General features: G+C 37.9%; 1 protein-coding gene across 9 annotated transcripts in view; it reads right to left on the reverse strand.

Annotated features, from left to right (window-relative positions):
- The window catches only part of kidins220a (kinase D-interacting substrate 220a), a 68,739-nt gene extending 49,299 nt beyond the window's left edge, over window positions 1-19,440 (reverse strand). For 7 of the 9 annotated variants that reach the window (XM_053632732.1, XM_053632731.1, XM_053632730.1 and 4 more), the window contains exons 1-7: window positions 18,746-19,440; window positions 6,271-6,436; window positions 4,523-4,621; window positions 3,831-3,929; window positions 2,496-2,594; window positions 2,169-2,267; window positions 745-843 (exon numbers count right to left, since the gene is read on the reverse strand). In XM_053632732.1, coding sequence (XP_053488707.1) covers window positions 745-843; window positions 2,169-2,267; window positions 2,496-2,594; window positions 3,831-3,929; window positions 4,523-4,621; window positions 6,271-6,402 — 627 coding nt within the window. In that variant the 5' untranslated portion in view covers window positions 6,403-6,436; window positions 18,746-19,440. Of the gene's footprint in view, window positions 1-744; window positions 844-2,168; window positions 2,268-2,495; window positions 2,595-3,830; window positions 3,930-4,522; window positions 4,622-6,270; window positions 6,437-15,390; window positions 17,287-17,380; window positions 17,564-18,745 lie in introns of those variants that run through there. The other 2 variants (XM_053632727.1, XM_053632728.1) reach the window with 2 other exon arrangements.
- Window positions 19,441-19,920: the final 480 nt, after the last annotated feature.

Genomic DNA, 19,920 nt, shown 5'->3' on the forward strand with positions numbered 1-19,920 from the left:
CGATTGGTCGGAAGGTTTTCTAATTCATTCTAATACGTTTTGTTTCTATAGTTCTATAAACTTGTTTCTAGTTTGTTTCTATATATTGTACAACTCACAGGGACTTGTATGAGGGGGATGTGTCACATAATCTATGGCTTATAATAAATGTGCAAAAAAAAAATGTTATTTCACAAAGAAAAAAACAGAAATCATTAACATGGTGAAGGTTTCTGTAAGGACACGTTTATTTAACATTTATGGAAGGAGTCTCCAGTGTCAGTGCTTTGAAATAGTCAGCACATTTTTCCCTCCCTGGAGAGTCTTCAGGACAGAGGACTCTGGTTTCTCAGTAACATGACGAGCTGTTATTATTCCTTATTAAATTCGATGCTAGTGAGGAAATGACTGTTTATAGTTTCTGGTTTTGATGGAACGTTAACTGTAACTATAAATGGTAAAAAGTGTGACGTCTTTACCACTTTGAGCTTTACACCACTTCGTTCATGATTATTTTCTTATAACAGCATGCCCTGTCGTGTTTTATTCCTTACAGTGCAGGCAATATCAGACTTATATAACTATATAACTTATAAAGTTCTATACCTTAACTTATATACCTTAAAAAACCCTATTTTATAAAAGAATGTAACTGTGTACTGAGAAATACATCACTGTTACAAGTAGAAAAGGTTTTCCTTAAATAACATCCTATTAAATATCCCTGAAAAAGTCACATCAAGCTCAGATGATCAGCACACACACCGCTCCTTCCTGGTCCACATTAGCACCGTTCTCCAGCAGGTGCATCACACAGTCATAATGGCCTTTCCTCGCTGCCCAGATCAATGCCGTGGTGCCGTACTGATGAAAAGATAAAGGATAGAAAAGAATATATTTAACAATTTTATTAAAGTTTTCAAATTTATAGTTAGTTTCTAAATATTTCATTTTAAATATACTTTTTTTTTTTAACTGCAATTTGCAATAAAGTTAGTTTCTTCATTTCAGGACTGTACATTATTACTGGCCCAGAAACAAGCTCCGCCCTCTTTGGAAACTGAGCTCCACTTTTACCTAAAAGCCAACTCATGAAGTATGAGTTTTACGAGAGGGTGAGGGGTTGGCTTGTTAACACGTCTGTTAGCAGAGATCTCTACAAATTACAAACGACTCCCTTAAAATGTGTTTGATGATAGCCAATCGAACTGCACAAGCTTAAAACCGTGCATTGGTAGTGCCTTCCATGTTACGGTGAGCTAATTCTTATATGATATAGTGCATAAGTAGTCAAATGTCAGAAGTTCACTGAACAGAACAGTCTTTACTGATTAGAAGTGCAAAGTTGTGTTTTGCCATGTCAACAACCAGAAGCTGCGCACAATTTTGGACTGTCTGCTGCTTTTGTATTCTTTAGGGACAAACATTCTGGTTTTGTTTGTGAATTCTCTCTCTCTTTTTTTTTTCTTTCTGCCTACACTACCGGTCAAAAGTTTGGAGACGCTTGACTGAAATGTTTCTCATGATCTTAAAAACCTTTTGATCTGAAGGTGTATGATTCAACGTTTGAAATTTGTGTTCTAGACAAAAATAGAATTGTGCAAACATTCATTTCTTTCATTAGAAAACTAACATTTTAATTACAAAAAAAGTTTTTTAAACGGATGACTTGGAGCGAAATATTACGAAAAGCAGCCGATAAGTGTCCAGCGTAGGTGGGAACTCTTTAATACTGCTTAAAAAGCATCTCAGGTGGATTCCTCAAGAAAACGGTTGAGAAAATGCCAAGAATACATTACTGGAAATTCTAGGCAAAAAGGGCGTCTATTTTGAAGATGCTAAAATATGAAATTATTTTGATTTATTTTGGATTTTTCATCACAACAAAATTCCAATAGCTCCGTTCGTGTTACTGCAGAGTTTTGATGACTTTATTATTATTCTAAAATGTGAAAAAATAATAAAAATAAAGTATGGGTGTGTCTAAACTTTTGACCGGTAGTGTATATTAACTGTGTTTAACGTTCAGCAAGGGCATACAGCTCATTGCATTATGGTTACTATCATACTAAAACCTTGTGGGAATGGAAGGTATTCCTGTATCTTAGAGGATGTTTACATAAATACAGCTGAATCACTTCTCTGTGAAGTCAGCAACATGTTCAGATGGGGGTGATGATGGTAGTCACCTTGTCAGAGCAGTTGACTTTAGCACCGTGTTGTAGTAGAAGCCGAACAATTTCGGCATGGCCTCGGCCTGCTGCCCAAATGATGGGGTATACACTGTACTGTAGGAAAAGGCATGGATGGATAAGACACCCAAAAACACATATACAAACCTCTCATTTTTCTTATTTCACTTCAAGATCAGATCATCAAAAATACCACCATGTGCTACACAGGAAAGAGAATGTATTTATTTATTTATTAAATGAGTGTGTGTTCTACATGAGGCCACTTTTAAAAAATGGAGGTGCGGTGTTCTGTTGTGATGGACTGCGTACTGAACTGCGTACCTGTCCAGTGATGTTCGGGTTTGCTCCTTTCTCCAACAGAAGGCGAACCACCTCCACACGGCCCTTATACGCTCCCCACATAAGAGCGCTCCAGCCGCCCTACAGCCACGCGCAAACACATATACACACACACACACGTCAGTATTTTTACATGTCCTTAGTAAAGTCACTGGGTTGTTTTCCTAAACACACTTCGCCTGAGTCAGAGTGTTACTCAGATTGCAGGCTTACTTTAGATGCTCAGCCTGTTATTATTAGCACTGTCCTACCGACACACTGGCACCATGACACACTTTTCCATACAAACGCTGTGACGGGAAATGATAAAGATGTATAACGCACTTGTAAAAAACCTATGCAATTAATAGAAATGAGCTGCTAATTCGAAAGCAGGCAGAAGAAAAGTGTGCGCTATACAATAGACATCACGTTCATTTCACATATCGCAGAGCTTATATGGAGGAGATAAGAGAGTAGGTCTAATAAAACAAGAATATCTCATTAACATAGTGTAGGAAAACCTGCTGAGGAAATACAGTTCTCATCGGAGACACTTACTGAGGTTAGCGTGACACTCAGCAGTAATAATTTCAAAGCAAATGGATTATGGAAATTATTTGAGAAAAACATTTAATAAATTTGTACCGTCTCCAGTTTCAGATTTTATTTGCTTTGCAGCTGGAGCAATGATTACTGTGACATAAAGCTGTTCCTCAATTCTAACACTCGTATACTTTTTTAAGAGTGAAAAATCATCGGACCAAGATACCGGTACCCAAAAAGAACAGTCAATTATAGAAATAAATACAATAAGCTTCAAACAGGTCCACTATAAAATGATTCTTTCATTTGTTATTAAAGAGAATACAATTCGTTTTTACAAAAAAAAAAAAATTCCGGTTCTCAGACTATATTATAGAACCGTTTGCGAACGCAAGTTAAACAGCTTTGTTCTCTTTAACTGAAGGCGAAAGCTTCAATAATGTGTAACAGACGTGACAGCTCCAGGACTGGATATTAGATGTTAGTTGTTAAAAGGCATCATGAGAAAAATGAACTGCGTTAAGAGCATAAATGTGTTGCGGGTTCAATGAAATATAACAAATGAAGCCAACCGTGTGCAAAAAGCACAACATTCATAAATGTTTTAATCTCAGGTTTGCAGAGTAAGTGCTAAGAAAATGTTCACTTACAAACCTCAGTTAGAAATATATTGTATGTATTCTATAACAAAAAGTATCGTCTGAGAAGTGGTTTTCACCCGTTTGTGGAACTAACACAAGTAAAAGCTGTTGAACAAAAAGTGTTGCTTTGTATGTACTATATGATGTTTACCATGTCTCTGTGCTCCAGATTTGCATTGTTGGCCAGCAGCTCCTTCACCACCTCAACATGGCCCTCCTTGGAGGCGGAAATCAGTGCAGTCCAGCAATCCTACGTACAAGACAAAAAGCCACACGGAAGCTTGACCAAATGTTCCTTCTTCTCAACCTGAAGAACTTTTAGAGATTTAGAAGACGTACCAGTTGGTCATACCAAGTAGTCATGAGTGCCCGAATTCTATGGTTGACAACGCTCAGTGAAGTGCAAGGTACTGTATGATACTAGAGGTGTGTGAGATCCTCAGGGTGTGTGTATGATGAATGTCATCACCCAGTCATTTGCTGAACCATAGCTTTGCATGCCAATTACACAGCTCTGCAGGCCACCTGCTATTATGAGTGAACCTGGGGGAATCTAGCACTTTAGTGCAGGTCCACCCACAATGACATCACTCCGAGACACAGGAAATCTTTTTCTATAAATTCCACCTAGTAAAGTCAGGCTTCTGGATGAGAACATATTTAGGCTGAAGAACTGGCTATACAAAAGCTATGTGTACTTGCAGGAAATATTTAACGTAGAGAATTCTTGGTATACTGCACTGCTCACTGAGTGGTGGTATTGATATTGATCCTCCAGTGTAAAAAGCATTTTTTATTGATAATAATGGTGTGTAATGAGGTCGAATAAGGAACAGCGTGTACCACATCATCCAGTTCAACGTTGGCTCCTCTTCTTATGAGCTCCTGCACAATCTCTACGCTGCCCTGCTCAGCCGCCAACATGAGAGGAGTCTGTCCGTTCTGGAGAAAAAAAGAGAAAAACACAGAGCTGCCACATTTAGCCACAAACAGGCTTAGAGCATTTTATATATTTATTTATATATATATATATATATATATATATATATATATATATATATATATATATATATATATATATATATATATATATATATATATATAAAAATTCACCCTTGGTAAATATGAGCAAAGAAGGCTGTGAAAAGTTGCCTTTATTGTTTAACCTTTTGATCTTTTATTTAAACAATTCACAAAAATACTCTGCTCTCATGCATATCAAACAACTGCATACACAACACAGGTATATAATATATATCTTTGTCAAATATAGGTGTGCAACAATTATTGGGATCCTTTTAGTCAATACTTTGTGCTGCCTCCCTTTGCCAAGATAACAGCTCTGAGTCTTCTCCTATAATGCCTGATGAGGTTGGAGAATGCATGGCAAGGGATCTGAGACCATTCCTCCATACAGAATCTCTCCAGATCCTTCACATTTTAAGGTCCATGCTGGTGGACTCTCCTCTTCAGTTCACCCCACAGGTTTTCTATGGGTTTCAAGTCAGGGGACTGGGATGGCCATGGCAGGACCTTGATTTTGTGGTCAGTAAACCATTTTTGTGTTGATTTTGATGTATGATTTGGAACATCATACATTTGGAACATCCACCTGCTGGAAGGTCCAACCACGGATCATTTTGAGCTTTCTGGCAGAGGCAGTCAGGTTTTCATTTAATATCTGTTGATATTTGATAGAGTCCATGATGCCATGTATCCTAACAAAATATTCAGATCTTCTGGCAGAAATACAGACCCAAAACATTAAAGAGCCACCATCATATTTAACTGTGAGCATGAGGAACTTTTCCATATGGTTACCTCTCTGTGTGCCAAAACCACCTCTGGTGTTTATTGTCAAAAAGCTCTATTTTGGTTTCATCTGACCATAGAACCCGATCCCATTTGAAGTTCCAGTAGTGTCTGGCAAACTGAAGACACTGGAGTTTGTTTTTGGATGAGAGTAGAGACTTTTTTCTTGAAACCCTTCCGAACAACTTGTGGTGATGTAGGTGACTTCAGATTGTAGTTTTGGAGACTTTCTGACCCCAAGACGCAACTAACTTCTGCAGTTCTCCAGCTGTGATCCTTGGAGATTTTTTGGCCACTTGAACCATCTTCTTCACAGTGCACTGACACAATATAGACACGCGTCCAATTCCAGGTTGATTCATAACATTTCCATTTGACTGGAACTTCTTAATTATTGCCCTGATGGAGGAAATGAGCATTTTCAATGCTTTTGCTATTTTCTTATAGCCACTTCCCATTTTTGTGAAGCTCAACAACCTTTTGCTATATTCCTTGGTATTACCCATTGTTATGAATGGCTAAGGGAATTTGGCCTATGTGTTACCTCATATGTATACACTTTTTATAATTATTTATTCCCATACTTATTTATAAATGTGTGAATCTGAAATGTATCTGAATATCCAGATGGAGTTGTTTAAAAATAAAAAACAAGGATTTGATATGCATCATTGACACAAAGTCTGCATTTCCTAAACCAATCTCAACCATTCTCCCTTCATATCCTCTCAAGTCAGCTGTGTATAAACATCCAATCTCTTTCATGGTCTCTCACTCACATCACTCCTGCTGTCCACGTCACGGTGTTTGTCCAGGTAAGCTCTCAGGGCTGGCAGGTTCTCCTCCTCCACGTGGCTGAATATGCTCTGGGAGGCCACAACAGTCATCTTCAGAGAGCCTGTGGTGTCCATGTTTATGCCACTAATTCCCCACGCCTGTTACAGGCTAAAGAACAACAGGAGAGGATGCGTTAGAGCTCTATTTCTCAGTCAAATGCCATGCCGTTATCAGATAATAGCTACAGCGAGCCCATTCAACCAGCAGTTTAAATCTTTTAAGTTTAAATCGTTTAAGAAAGATATTTTCTTTTATTAAATGTGATCAATGTGTCTTTCCAAGTCACTACCAGATATTTGGTGTAAGTGAAATGTTGAGCAAATATATAATATAACGACTCTATATTTCTAGCTAAATGTAAACCACTAGAATTATTATATAGTGAAAGTGTGACAACTCTGTCATGACATGTAAAACAAACAAACATACCAGCAGTTATATTCATGTAATAACAGGTCTGTGCTAGTTCCTAGTGCTACCGGTATGGCAAGGTAGTAGGACCATTACTTATTAATTAACATAAAAAAGGACTGTATTATTAACCAAGAGTACTGTAAGATACCAAAACTGGGATGTGGGGTAATGTTTTTACTAATTATGATGACCACTTTAGGAAACAAATAAGTCATGCTTTCTTATAATGGTGATAGTCATGTGACATGTTCCAGAAATCTAGTACATTCATTCATCTGCAGAAACAACTTAATCCTGATCAGGGTTGTGGTGGATCTGGAGCCTAAGCTGGAATCACTGTGCACAATTTTTCTGCAGAAAACACTATGGTTCTTACTCAGTCCATACAGGATTTTTCTTTATTTTGTGATTGTTGCGGCCAAAAATGCTTGACTTAGCTGCAGCTTTTTTCAAAATTTGCAATGCAATTTGCGGAGATTTTTGTGGAACACTACTTGAATGAGTGAAATTGCTATTGTACCTTTGAGACCTTTTAGCTGTACTCATTGTGATGACATCACATGACGCATCTTGGCCCAAATCTGCGGAAAATCTGCAGTAATTTTGAAAAATTGCAAGCTCTTCCGAATATTACAGAGTTTCCGTTAATTTCTGCGATTGCGAAATCCTGGAGGGACTGTTTAATGACGCTTTTCTTAGATGATCTTGCATGACTGTTAAGTTTATTTTTTTCATTTTCATTTCATTCTGTAACCTAGCATTTGTTTTAGACTACACTGAATTACTGGAGCTTGGTTGTTTTGAAGCTTGGTTGTTTTAGGGAATCTGATCATTTTTTAGACCACATTAAAAAGATTTGACATCTTTTATTTATTTTACATCTTTACTATAAAACCACCACTATACAGTTCAGTAGCGTGTTACACACATACATACATACATACATACATACATACATACATACATACACATACATATATATATATATATATATATATATATATATATATATATAAAATTACATATGAAATTGCTGGAAAATCAAAGAGATTGTTGCAGATCTGGAAGTCCTTTTTTGAATAACAAAGGTGGTCGCTGATTTCAACACTCTGGATATCCTCTTTAAAAGGTGTGGGCAAAAATATAACATCTAGAAGTGCAATAATTCAGTCTATTATTGGTACTAGAACTTTGTTTTACGTATAAATTTACGTATAAAACGTATTTAGTTTATTTGTTTTTATTGTATTTATTCCTATGTATTACTTTTATATATGTGTATAACATATAACGTATGTGTTTCAGGTATGTATATGTGTATGTAGGTATACAGGTATATGTGCTTATATATATATGGTGGGTTTAGCGCCATTGTTTGTTTGTTTGTTCTGTGAAACATGAAAAGTTTTAAATAAAATATTTTAAAATACTATGCTATGTCCCGTTATTTTTTTTTCCAGTTGTGTCATCACAAAGCTCAGTATTACTGGGTGTCACGGATTTCCCCTCATGCTGACTGCCGGAGCATTTAGCGCGTTGTGTCCTGTCTCCGCCCCGTTGTTTTTTATTGGTCATTTCCTAATGTCTCAGCTGCTTTGTGTTACCACCTTTGATTATGTTAATTATTTAAACCCTTTGTTCGAGGAGAAGTAATGTGCGTTTCTGCGTTTTGCCACCAGAGCCACACTAAGCCTCTAATCATTGTCCTCGTTCCCATTGTTTTGATCCTGTTCTCGTCCTTGTTTCTTGATTCTAGTCTAAGCCTAGTTGAGGCCCGTTTGACTGATCGCCTGACCCCTCGCTTCTTTTTTGACCTACGATTTGGAATTGCCTGCCTCTCTTTAATAAAGCTCTTAACTGCATAAGCATCCATCTCCAAATCCATTACATGAAATGGGATAACTGGTCAGTTTGGCAGACATAGATATTATAGAAGTGTTCTTCACAGACTTTCAGTACAACCTTGTTATTTTCCAAGTTTGGCCTGCTTGTTAGTTAATGCTGAATAACCCTGGCCTACAGGACGTACCTTACTTTTCCATTCTTATCTGGAATAATGAGAAATGTGCTCAGAGAAGCACAGAGCACAGGTAAGACTGTGCTGGCTAATGATGCACCACACAGTAGCTTTAAGGCTTTATCAACTCTGATTAGGAGGAAGCCTGACTGATTTGAAGTTAAAGAGCCTCAATTCTACCTGTTCAAAAGCAAAAAATAACCTGATATGCTTGTGTTCCGCCCAAATTACGTTCTTAGGCCTCAAGCTGTTTACCATTGATCTTCCACAGCAGTTAGGCAACGCACATTTTCAGAAACCTGCAAGAAAGGGTCTAATCTGTTTAATGCACCACAGCAGGGAGCAAAGCTAAATCCAGATAGATTTAAAAAAGGACTTAGAACTTACATTCTGAAAGTAGGAAAACTGATCCGGGATCACATTTAACCAAATCTACAGCATCTCCCATCCACTCTTAACAGCTTTCAGCAGCAACAACAGCAATGCTACTCACAAATACCCGGGAAGCGGACAGCACAGCCATAGTCAGCCCTCAGATTAGTCGTTACCAGACTGCTGAGAAATATGACCGAAGAAATGGATGAAATGCATGGGCTTCTAACTAAGCTCAATCAGCAATGCACGCCGAGATTTAATCCTTCTCCCACTACATTTTCAGCAGTCCCTACCAGTGAGCGTGTCTGACATGTAGGTAACCATGCTACTTTTCACAATATTCCGGTCATTTGAAATACCTGCTGGCATGACCATAGGAAGCGGAAGAGGTCCTCAAATACATGTCTTTTAATTGAGGTGAACTATGCAAGTAATTATTTTACTGAACAAATCACATTTCCCTGTTCTTAACTCTGCAGTACTAAATGGACGGTCATTAACAAATAAGTCTTTTGTAATTGGACAACTTGATTAAAAACACAGGCTGGATTTCCTTTTTCTGGCAGAAACATGACTCGACAGTAATTACAATTTTGTACTTAATGAAACCCACCTAGTTATCTATCACCCTCCTGGACTTAAAGGTTTTCTTGATGATTTCGGGGAACTGCTTTCTAGGACATGAATGTAACTGACTATGAATGTGTATTAATTACGGGTGATTTCAACATCCACATGGATGTAATCTCTGATCCATCAACTGTCAGCTTCACAGGGTTACTAAACTCTTTTGGCCTTATGTAGCATGTATCTGGCCCCAGACACAAACATGGCCATACACTGGATCTGGTGATCTCATATGGTTTAGCTATTAATGAACCAAAGATGGTCGACATTGTCATTTCTGACTACTATTGTGTCTTCTCTGAAATTTCAACATGTACTAACACTGTGAGTGATAAGAGGACTGTCACTAAGTGCTATCTAACTGCTGATACAGCTGCGTCCTTCGTGGAGCTCATATCATCTCTCCCCCCTCTTTCACTCCCTTACTTAGACACTCCAGTGGAGAGCTTTAGTGTCAGGCTGACCAAATGTATCAACTCTGTTGCCCCCTGCCCCTTGGAGAAACAGCATCTCCATTATAAGACTAAAAAGAGACTGCAGAAGAGCATAAAGGCAATGGAAGCACACAAATCTTATGGTTCAACAAGCTATCTACAAAACAACTTGAAAATACTTAATAACGAAATGAGGTCTGCTAGAGTTTAATTGACAGCCACAAAGACAACCCCAGATTCCCATACTGTCCACCATAGATAGATAGACTGCTAAACCCCTCACCTCAAATATCATCAGACCTTTTCACAACTGAAAAGTGTGGAGTTTGCAGTTGCAACTGAAGAGTTTGCAGTTTCTTTCTGCGATAAAACTACCATAAGGCAAAACATAGTCAGCACTTGTCCTGCTGGTACGTTTTCTAACTCTCCACCTATTGCTGTTAAATGTAATCTATCCTCTTTCTCACTGGTCAGCCCTAACATGCTTGCCCTGGTTATATCTCTTGTGAACTCTTCTAGCTGCGCTCTTGACCCATTACCCTCTAGCTTTCTTAAATTGGTTTTAAGTTCATTATTACCAGACATCCTGAGCATTATTAATCTGTCCCTCCATAAAGGAATTTTTCCACACACACCTTCAAGACAGCTATTGTTAGGCCTCTGCTGAAGAGAAACCATCTTGATTCTTCTGTGCTCTGTAACTACAGACCCTAAATTCCTCTAATCTTCCATTTCTTGGCAAAATAATGGAAAAAAATTGTGTATCACTATCTCAACAACAATAATCTCAATGAGACATTTCAGTCTGGCTTTCAGTCCAACGGCAACACAGAAACTGCTCTTTTAAAAGTTTTAAATCATCTGCAATAAAATAAGGACTAGTTCTTTTAGATTTCAGTGTTGCCTTTGACAGTCAACCATGTGATTAACCGACTTAACCGACTGCCTAGTCCTAGATTGGTTTAGATCCTACTTAAGTGACAGGGAATATTATATTGCACTGGCTACACACACCTCCAGATGTCATGCAATATCTTGTGGTGTTCCCCAAGGCTCAACGTTGGGTCCTTTGTTATTTAACTTGCATATGCTGCCATTAGCTGGTGTAATTATTCGATATAACATCTCCTTCCATCAGTATGCAGATCACACGCAACTCTATCACTCACTTGCACCAGATGCCCACAAGGCGATTAACACCCTTGTAAACTGCATAGAGAGCATAAACTTGTGGATGTCACAGAACTTTCTACAGCTAAATAAAGAAAAGACAGAGGTACTTGTTATCGGAAATGATGCAGAGAAAGTTAATTAGTCCATATCTAGACTCCTTGTCTCTCAAGCCTAATGACTGCGCTAAGAATTTAGGGATCGTGTCTGACAGTGATCTCAGTTTTTTTTTTTAAAAACACATATTAGCAATGTTTGTAAAACAGCATATTATCACATTTGTAACATCTCTAGAGTTTGTGATATTCCCTCCAACACAGACAGTGAGAAACTCATACATGCATTTGTCACATCAAGACTCGACTACTGCAACAGTGTTTTGGTTGGCTTACCAAAGACATCCATTAAACACTTACAAAGAGTTCAGAATGCAGCTGCAAGAATGCCGATACGTACTAGACCGAAGAATCACATCACTCTGCCACTTAAATCACTTCACAGGCTACTTCTTACAGAATTGATTTTAAAATCCTGCTATTAATTTTCAAATGTCTTCATGATGGTGCTCCTACATACCTTTGTAATATGATCACTAAATACACTCCTGCTAGATCACTTCGGTCATCCAACTGCGACCTGCTGGTTGTACTCTAAACGTGGCTGAAGAGCAGGGAGTCTGACTTTCTCTCCCTGAAAACCTACGTGCAGTTGATTCAATTAGCATTTTTAAAAAGTATCTTAAAGCACATTTGTTCACTGGGGCCTTTCCTCAAACCAGTTCATTTTCCATACTTGATTTTATTCGTATTCTTTTATTTATTCTATTTTATTTGATTAGCCTTTTTTTTTTTTGCTTATTGTCTTTTATTACTTATTTTTACTACTGATTTTATTTTCTTGTATACGTCTTCTGTAAAGAACTTTGTAAACAGTGTTTTGTAATGTGCTATATAAATAAAGCTTTACTTACTTACTTACTTACTAACTCAATCAAGACTGACAACCAAATCCATCTTAATCATCAGATTCAAAAACACCTATGTATATTTGTAGTGGGACAAAATACTGTGCTTACAAGACCACGATGATCAGACAATGTTGCTATTGTTCCAAGGATCACAGATGGAGATTTGTATAAGCATTCTGGGGTCACCAAATCTGTACTTAGACACCACTTCCACGCCAACAAACTATTTGGAAGGCATGCCAGAAGAAAGCATTTTTTCATCTAAATACGAATGTAAGCGCCTAGAGTTCAATAGATGCTAGTGGAATTTTGGCTGTGGTCAGCTTTTTGGGAAAAACACTTAAGGTGGGTTATTCAGAAAAGAACCTTATCCCTACTGTTAAGTATGGTGGAGGATCTGTAGTGTATCCTCCAAAAGGTCTTGTAAACCTTGTTAAGATACAAGACATCCTGGACTTCAAAAAAATAATATGGCTCCGCCAAGATCTTCCAGCTGAGTCATGATTGGATCTTCCAGCAGGGCAATGATACAAAGCATATGTCCAAATCATAAAGAATGGTTAAATGGCCATAGGATCAAGCTTTTAACATGGCCTTCCCAGAACTAAACCCCAATGAAAACATGTGCATTGAAAAGTAGTTTCAGATTTCTTACTCTGTAATCTCCAATCTCAGCAATCCTTATAGGATGAAGACTCAGTGTTATGTTGAACATTCAAGGGCAAAGTTTAAATTTATGTGAAACTTTCTCATACTGTTGCCACAAAGTTGGAAGCACACCACTATATAGAATGTCTTTGCATGCTGTAGCATTACAATTTCCCAGACCTGAGGCCCAAACTTGTTCCAGCACAACAAAGCCCCTGTGTACAAAGTGAGCTCCATGAAGACATGGTTTGCCAAGGTTGGAGTAGAAGAACTCAAGTGACCTGGACAGAGTCTTGATCTCAACCCCAATGAACACCTCTGGTTTTGGTATTTTTAACAGGACTGTACAAATCAATGTGAGCTAGCCGACGGGTTATCAGTGAGTGTAACTTCTTCGAGATCTATTTCCACTAGCGGAGGAAAAATAAACAGATTTTTTTGGCCATATTGTGTCTGATATATCAGTAACCTGACATTAATTTCTTATTTATAAAACTGTTGTATAAAACCAATACTGCCCTCTCGCTGATTCACAGATGTGCTGATATTCGGTATAACTAAACTCTTGCTCTTGTGATATTACTTAAATATCTTGTATATCCACACTTTATAACTGCCTCTTTAATATTCTCTGAGCAGCAATTTTTAAATAGTTTTTGTAGATAAATTATAACTTGGTGACTTTTCCACAAATAAATAAATAAATAAATAAATAAATAACTATGAAGGCTGCAAATTGTTGCTGTGCATGCTTTGTGATAATGTCAGTTGTTAAAAGTGCTATAAAGATACACTTATTGACTAATTGACTAATAAACTAATTGAATAATACCATATCCAAGCTTAATTTCATTATTATTTATAAACAGCAGTCATGGATGTAGCTTCAGTGTAGTGAAGCTACTGTTGCCATGTAGCGTATGCTGTGTAGAAGCTCCATTTCTCTGAGGGAGTTTTAATGAAGTTCAGCTCCATTTTAAAGCAGCTTGCCCAACACTGACACAAGACAATATAACACTTTGAGTTTCTTGAGTATTGTCTACTCTAATGCATGAACAATGTAGTTTTAAAATATTTTATATTGTTATACTATTATATTTTTCTTCTTTTTGTCACCTCTATTATTCACTCATTATTATTATTTGCCTATTTTACACTTTTATCTCTGGCTACCTTTTCTTTATTTCTGTAAATATATGAATGGTGCTATATAAATAAAGTTTATTATTATCCCATCGAAATATGCTTTAATAGGTCTGAGCGAAATGCAGAACAGGAAAAAGACAAATGAAACTAAGCTGCAGGATGATAACCATCATTCTGCTAATCATGATTGCCAAGTCCATTAACGCTGCTGGTGGGGAGTCTGATCACTGACTCATTTGACCCAGCAGTGCATTATGCCTTATAAATGGTTTTCTAAAGCATTTCTCTAACACTGCACATTTATCAAGCCCTGCAAAACCTTAGCTAGTTCAAAGTCCATTATCTGAACACCGCCATGTAACACTCAGACTTGTTGCAGGATACGCCCACATTAAATGGCGACCATTTTGAAATTGTAAGATAGAGTTATGGTTTTTAATCAGAAACAATGGGAGACGAAACTATTGCAGACAAATGATTCAGTGCCATATCGAATCCAGGTCGAGGTCACTGATCCCAACTGCCCCACTTTACCTTTCCAAACAATGCCCTTTCTAGTAGGGTGGCAAGTATAAGACAACAGTAACGTGCAAAATTACTAAATAAATTTCACACTCAAGACCCTTAAAATGGGGTTTTTGTATTCTATTTACATTATATAAAGTATGTTTAGCATTATACATAGGGTACATCAGTAAGCCCCGGAAACTCTTAGGTGACTCAAAGTCTTGGAAAATGAGAATATATCTATCCATGTTGGTGTTTTCCGCTACTTCTCACCAGGATAAGACCTAAAATTAACATGGTTAGCCTATAATAAAGAAATAACAGATGCCAAATGGAAAGTGCTGATTCAGCTTTAATGCTCATAAGACCATCACAGCTCAAATGACCACAATCAGATGAAATTTGAAAAAAAGAGATATCAAAATCATGTTGCTGAGCCTTTGTTTGTAGCTCTGAAGCCCTGACACACCCTGTAATGCCCCAAAGCTCCCCAGAGCAGCTGCTCCCCCCTGTGTAAGTGCACTCATGATGCTGTCGAGGGCCAATCAGCTGAGCGAATGATCTCCTTGGCCTAATATTGACTGAGCAAGGTTCAAGCCCAAGCAACCATCCCCACACACACACACACACACACACACACACACACACACACACACACCCCACAGCCACAACACACAGCAGTACAGATAACACAATCGATATTCCTAAATCACTCAAAACATCTTCTGTGTGCAAAACTCACAACCTGACGACTCACCTTGTGACTTCCGGTAGCACCGTGTGCTGCTGATGCTCTCTCGCTGTCTCTCAGAGTGCATGCGTTTAACTAGTGAGGATCACTGAGGGATGAAAGAGTAACGACCCTCCTCGGTCCTCCTGAATACATTAATGCCCCACCTCCACTCTTCCGGACAATAACGTCCCTCCTCCTTTCATCCACGGCCACGCCCCTCCTCTACTCTTATAAAAAGAGCAACACCCCTTCTCCTCCTCCTCTCCTGACATGACCCAATGCCAGCACGTGTCAGGATTAACATACATTAAATCTGTCACTACAGCTCCACTGCACATCTTCATCATCACTGATATAGCATCCCTTTCTCTCTTCTCAAATATGATACATACTTTTGGCATGAATGTTACAAACTGTCAAAGCAAACAAATAAACGTGACGAATGAAGAAATAAGAGAGAACTTTACTTCCTCGCCCATCACACAATCCTCAGCCTTGTTTGCGATGTGACCTCTCTCTACTCTCTAAAACATATGGCAGAGTTTTCTTGGAGTAATTTGCTAAATGAAGTACATTTGAAGTACATGCAGCTCTGTTCTGATTGTCAAACAGTGCTCACAGGGTCTGCCCTATTATTCAGTGGAGTTAGAGATGTTCCTTCTTTTTAGCGTTAAAACAACAAATACTACAAAAAGCTCACATTTCTCCTGTGCTTGTTTTCATTGTGATTACGATACAAGATCAGTAAGATACGTTACTCTCATTTTTATCACATACTTTATGAAAACAGAAGAAGCTTCCAGAGTACACATTTAAAGTGGAGATTTTTTTTTTCATATTTGGATTCTAGACTTTGTGTGGTGAAACAATTTTTGGTCATTTCCTTTATTTACAGTCTTTTCTACGATCTTGGGCTGCACAGTACAAGGTTTGTTAAGGAGTATCAAGATCCGGACTTTTGAGCAGCTGTGCAAACAATCAATATCAATATTTAGCAATATAATCATAAGCCATACATCCATACAGTACAGCATTAATCTGGACCACTTTAAATTTTCATCTTTGTGTTTGAGGTCTAAAGACCAAAGAGAGTTTGTGTGTGTGTGTGTGTGTGTGTGTGTGTGTGTGTGTGTTTTTCTTCTTCTTTCTTACTTCTGCTCTAGTATCAGTGTTTTGTTCATTAATTCTGTTCGTTTGAATATTCATAACGTTTATGCCAATTTATAAAATCACACTGGGTGAGCTCCGCATACTTACTTCATCCCGCCATAAAGTACAATGGCTCATATACTAAGCAATTTGCATAACTTCTCCAAAATTTGCATTTCCTTTTGGCCTTGCATAAATCATCCATCATGGTTTCCTTATAAAGGAACAGATAAGGTTTTTTTTTTTTTTTTAAACAACAATAAGCCTTCCTGTTCCTCCTGATGACACTTTTTTTTAAAAAATACAAAAACTATGTTTGCCTCTGAAGGAAAAGCTGAGCAGCTCTGATCTGGCGGCTTGCATGATTCATTTCTAGGCTGGATCAATGTAAACAGCAGACTTGACGTAGACTCTAGGTATTATATAACCATAAAAAGAGCAAAGATCTACCTCCATCCATCATCCAGGGAAAACAATTCAGCCTTCTATAGGCATAGTGCTTGTCTTTTTGTCCTTGTTTCAACTTGAGCTCATGGTTTAACAGAACTTTCTAGACAAATCTATTTGTACTGAACACCACACCATCTACCAGTGTATGGAAAAAGGTCATCATTCATTTATCATTTCTAAAGTAAATGGCAACAAATATTTTATAGCCATGACCACTGGGATGTTTACTCCAAAACAAGAACGCACCAGCTTGTATTCTTTTAATCAAATACGATGTATATATAAGTAGATACACACTTGCATTTCAAACTATATACAATTATTTTCTGATTCGTACATAAGAATCAGAAAGACCTAGCTTGCTAGAACAAGAAAAGCAAGCATCCTTAAAGTGATACTTTATGTAAGAACTTACTTTGCAACAGCCACTGGTCCAGTAGGAGAACCGAAAATGCCATTCAAGCACGCTCTACTTATACTCCTTCAATTCATTCATCTGTATGGACCCACGGTTTATCCTGGGAACACTGGGCGTGGGGCAGGAACACATCCAGTCCATCACAGGACACCATGCACACACACTTTCACACCTCCACACCTAGGGGAAATTTAGCACAGCCAGACCACAAACCTGTATGTTTTCGGAAGGTTGGATGAAACCTGAGAAACCAAAGGAAACATACAGAGAAACGCCACACTGGGGACGCTAGAGCTAGTGCACACAGTGCTATGGCACGTATTGTGAGTGGGGGATTTTCAGAGTTATTCGTATGTCAGATATGTAAAAGGCAAATCATGATTTTGTGTCTACTCGCCTTTATTGACAGGGCAGATTCTTGTTGTATTCATGGTTGTAAAATGCCTACAGTATCCATTTACAAACTTGTAAAACTGCTACGATTGTATAATGGATTTTTTTCCCCTCTATATAATAAAGGCATGTTGCAAATCAGTTTTCCTGAAGTGTCTTTGAAACGACATGATTAGCTCAACAAGTTCTTACAAGATATTACAAACTGCACCTTTATGTTCCGTCTCTTGGTCAAGGATGCAGTAAGAATTTAGTGTTTGGGACATCGAGTTTCTTTTATGAGTTTCTGTTGGAGGTTTACACCACTGCTCCAAGCCCTAAAGTCTGATTTGTCAGCAGTTTTGGACTTTGGACAGAGAACCAAAATGACCTAAATATAAACCTTCAGCTAAAATAAGCATGCAGGCACAGAACATGGATGCTGAGGATGTGTTTCCAGGCTCTGTGTGTGTGTGTGTGTGTGTGTGTGTGTGTGTGTGACAACATAGTTCCTCCTACTGTTCAAGGGGAAAAAACAGCAGTTAAAGACTAATACAGGTCTAAACACAGTATTTATGAAATGGTAAACAAATCCAAACCCGAATTTTGTCGACATTGTGATTATATAGTATCAACAATGCTCACTATACATTCACGCTGAACAGCATTTTAGCATCAAAATCCAGAGAATCTCAGAGAAACATCCAGAAGCATCCATTTAACTACATACGGTCAATTTGGACAGCGCGTGCCCTGTGGTCATTAGTCACGTGATGACGTGACACTTTTTTTTTTTTTTTAAAGGTCAACCTGCAGTCTCTCTAACGGTTAGGTCTGGATATTAAAAGCTGTTTAGAGCGTTGTTTTAAAATGTCCTCCCTTCTTGCTGTCAAACACGTTAACAACACACAATAACACAACTTTCTCCCGCTGCTCACGTCTGGTCAGAATTTAACGCTTGCTAGCGACGATATTTTGCAGTAAACTTACTTTTTTTCTCTCCAGAGGTCCACAGTAACACTAATGACTAACCCCCCCGAGGCAGAGGAAGACTTCAGGTTGTGCAGTCTTCTTCAGCGTGTTCCACTTGTTTGCCTACAGAAGCACAGCCATTTTGTACAGCAGGGTGGTCTTTATTAAAGCCTATGTCAAAAACATACTACTTTACTTCATAGTGTATATAAATAGTTAACGCACCAGCGTTAACGTTCTATTGACATGCTATGTAGTACGCTAGTATGAGCAAGTGGGCGGGGCTTATATTTGATTCGCTAAGTCCCCGCCCACTCAAGCCTGGAGTTCAATGCAAGTTTGCATGGTTTCTGAGAGAGGAGGGGAAAAAAGTGTCAAAGATGTATGTATTATATATTTTATGTATTTATTTAGTTACAGCAGAATTCAAAAAAGTTTAAAAATAAAATGTGGATGTAGCCTAAGAAAAGGAACCAATCCAAAATGTAAGGTAAAATCAACAGATTATTATTATTATTATTATTATTATTTTAAATAAGTTTTGTTATGACACTTTGGATCTTCAGACCTGATTTCATTAAGTGTACATGACTTATTTATACATAATTACTTTATCTCACATTCAGAAAGGGAGATGTAAACCGTTAACCCCGACAATTTTCTTACATTATTAATCGACAGGGTGCCCCATAAGTCTCCATGCATAGGGAAAATTAACACTTTTTTAGCAAAATGTCTTCTTTTCATACTTAGTTTGTATGATTTTATATATATGATGCTTTTTTTTTCTCCAGATAGCATTGAAGAATGCCTTTGACAAAAGAACGTACAGAAATCACTCTCATGGCTGGATCAGGAAGTTGTCGCAAGGCTGCGATGGACTTTAACAGGAAACATGGCAAGCGCATGACACTACACTGTTGCCAAGCGTATTAACAAATTCAAAAAGACTGGTAGTGTGCTAACTGTTCGTCCACGAACATCCACTCTCGAACCACCAATGTGGTGCTGGCAAACATAGTCCACTATGTAAGGAGACTTTTCAGACACCCTGTATTTTCACACTATTACATTTTTTGTTACTTGTGATAATGAATATATCTGTGCAACCTAACAAACTAAATGCCTTGGTATAAAGTACGTTAATTTTTCAAGTATGGAAACTGAATATTTCTGGCATGATTGGGCATATC

The sequence above is a fragment of the Ictalurus furcatus genome, chromosome 9, assembly GCF_023375685.1.
Source record: "Ictalurus furcatus strain D&B chromosome 9, Billie_1.0, whole genome shotgun sequence".
Taxonomy (NCBI): domain Eukaryota; kingdom Metazoa; phylum Chordata; class Actinopteri; order Siluriformes; family Ictaluridae; genus Ictalurus; species Ictalurus furcatus.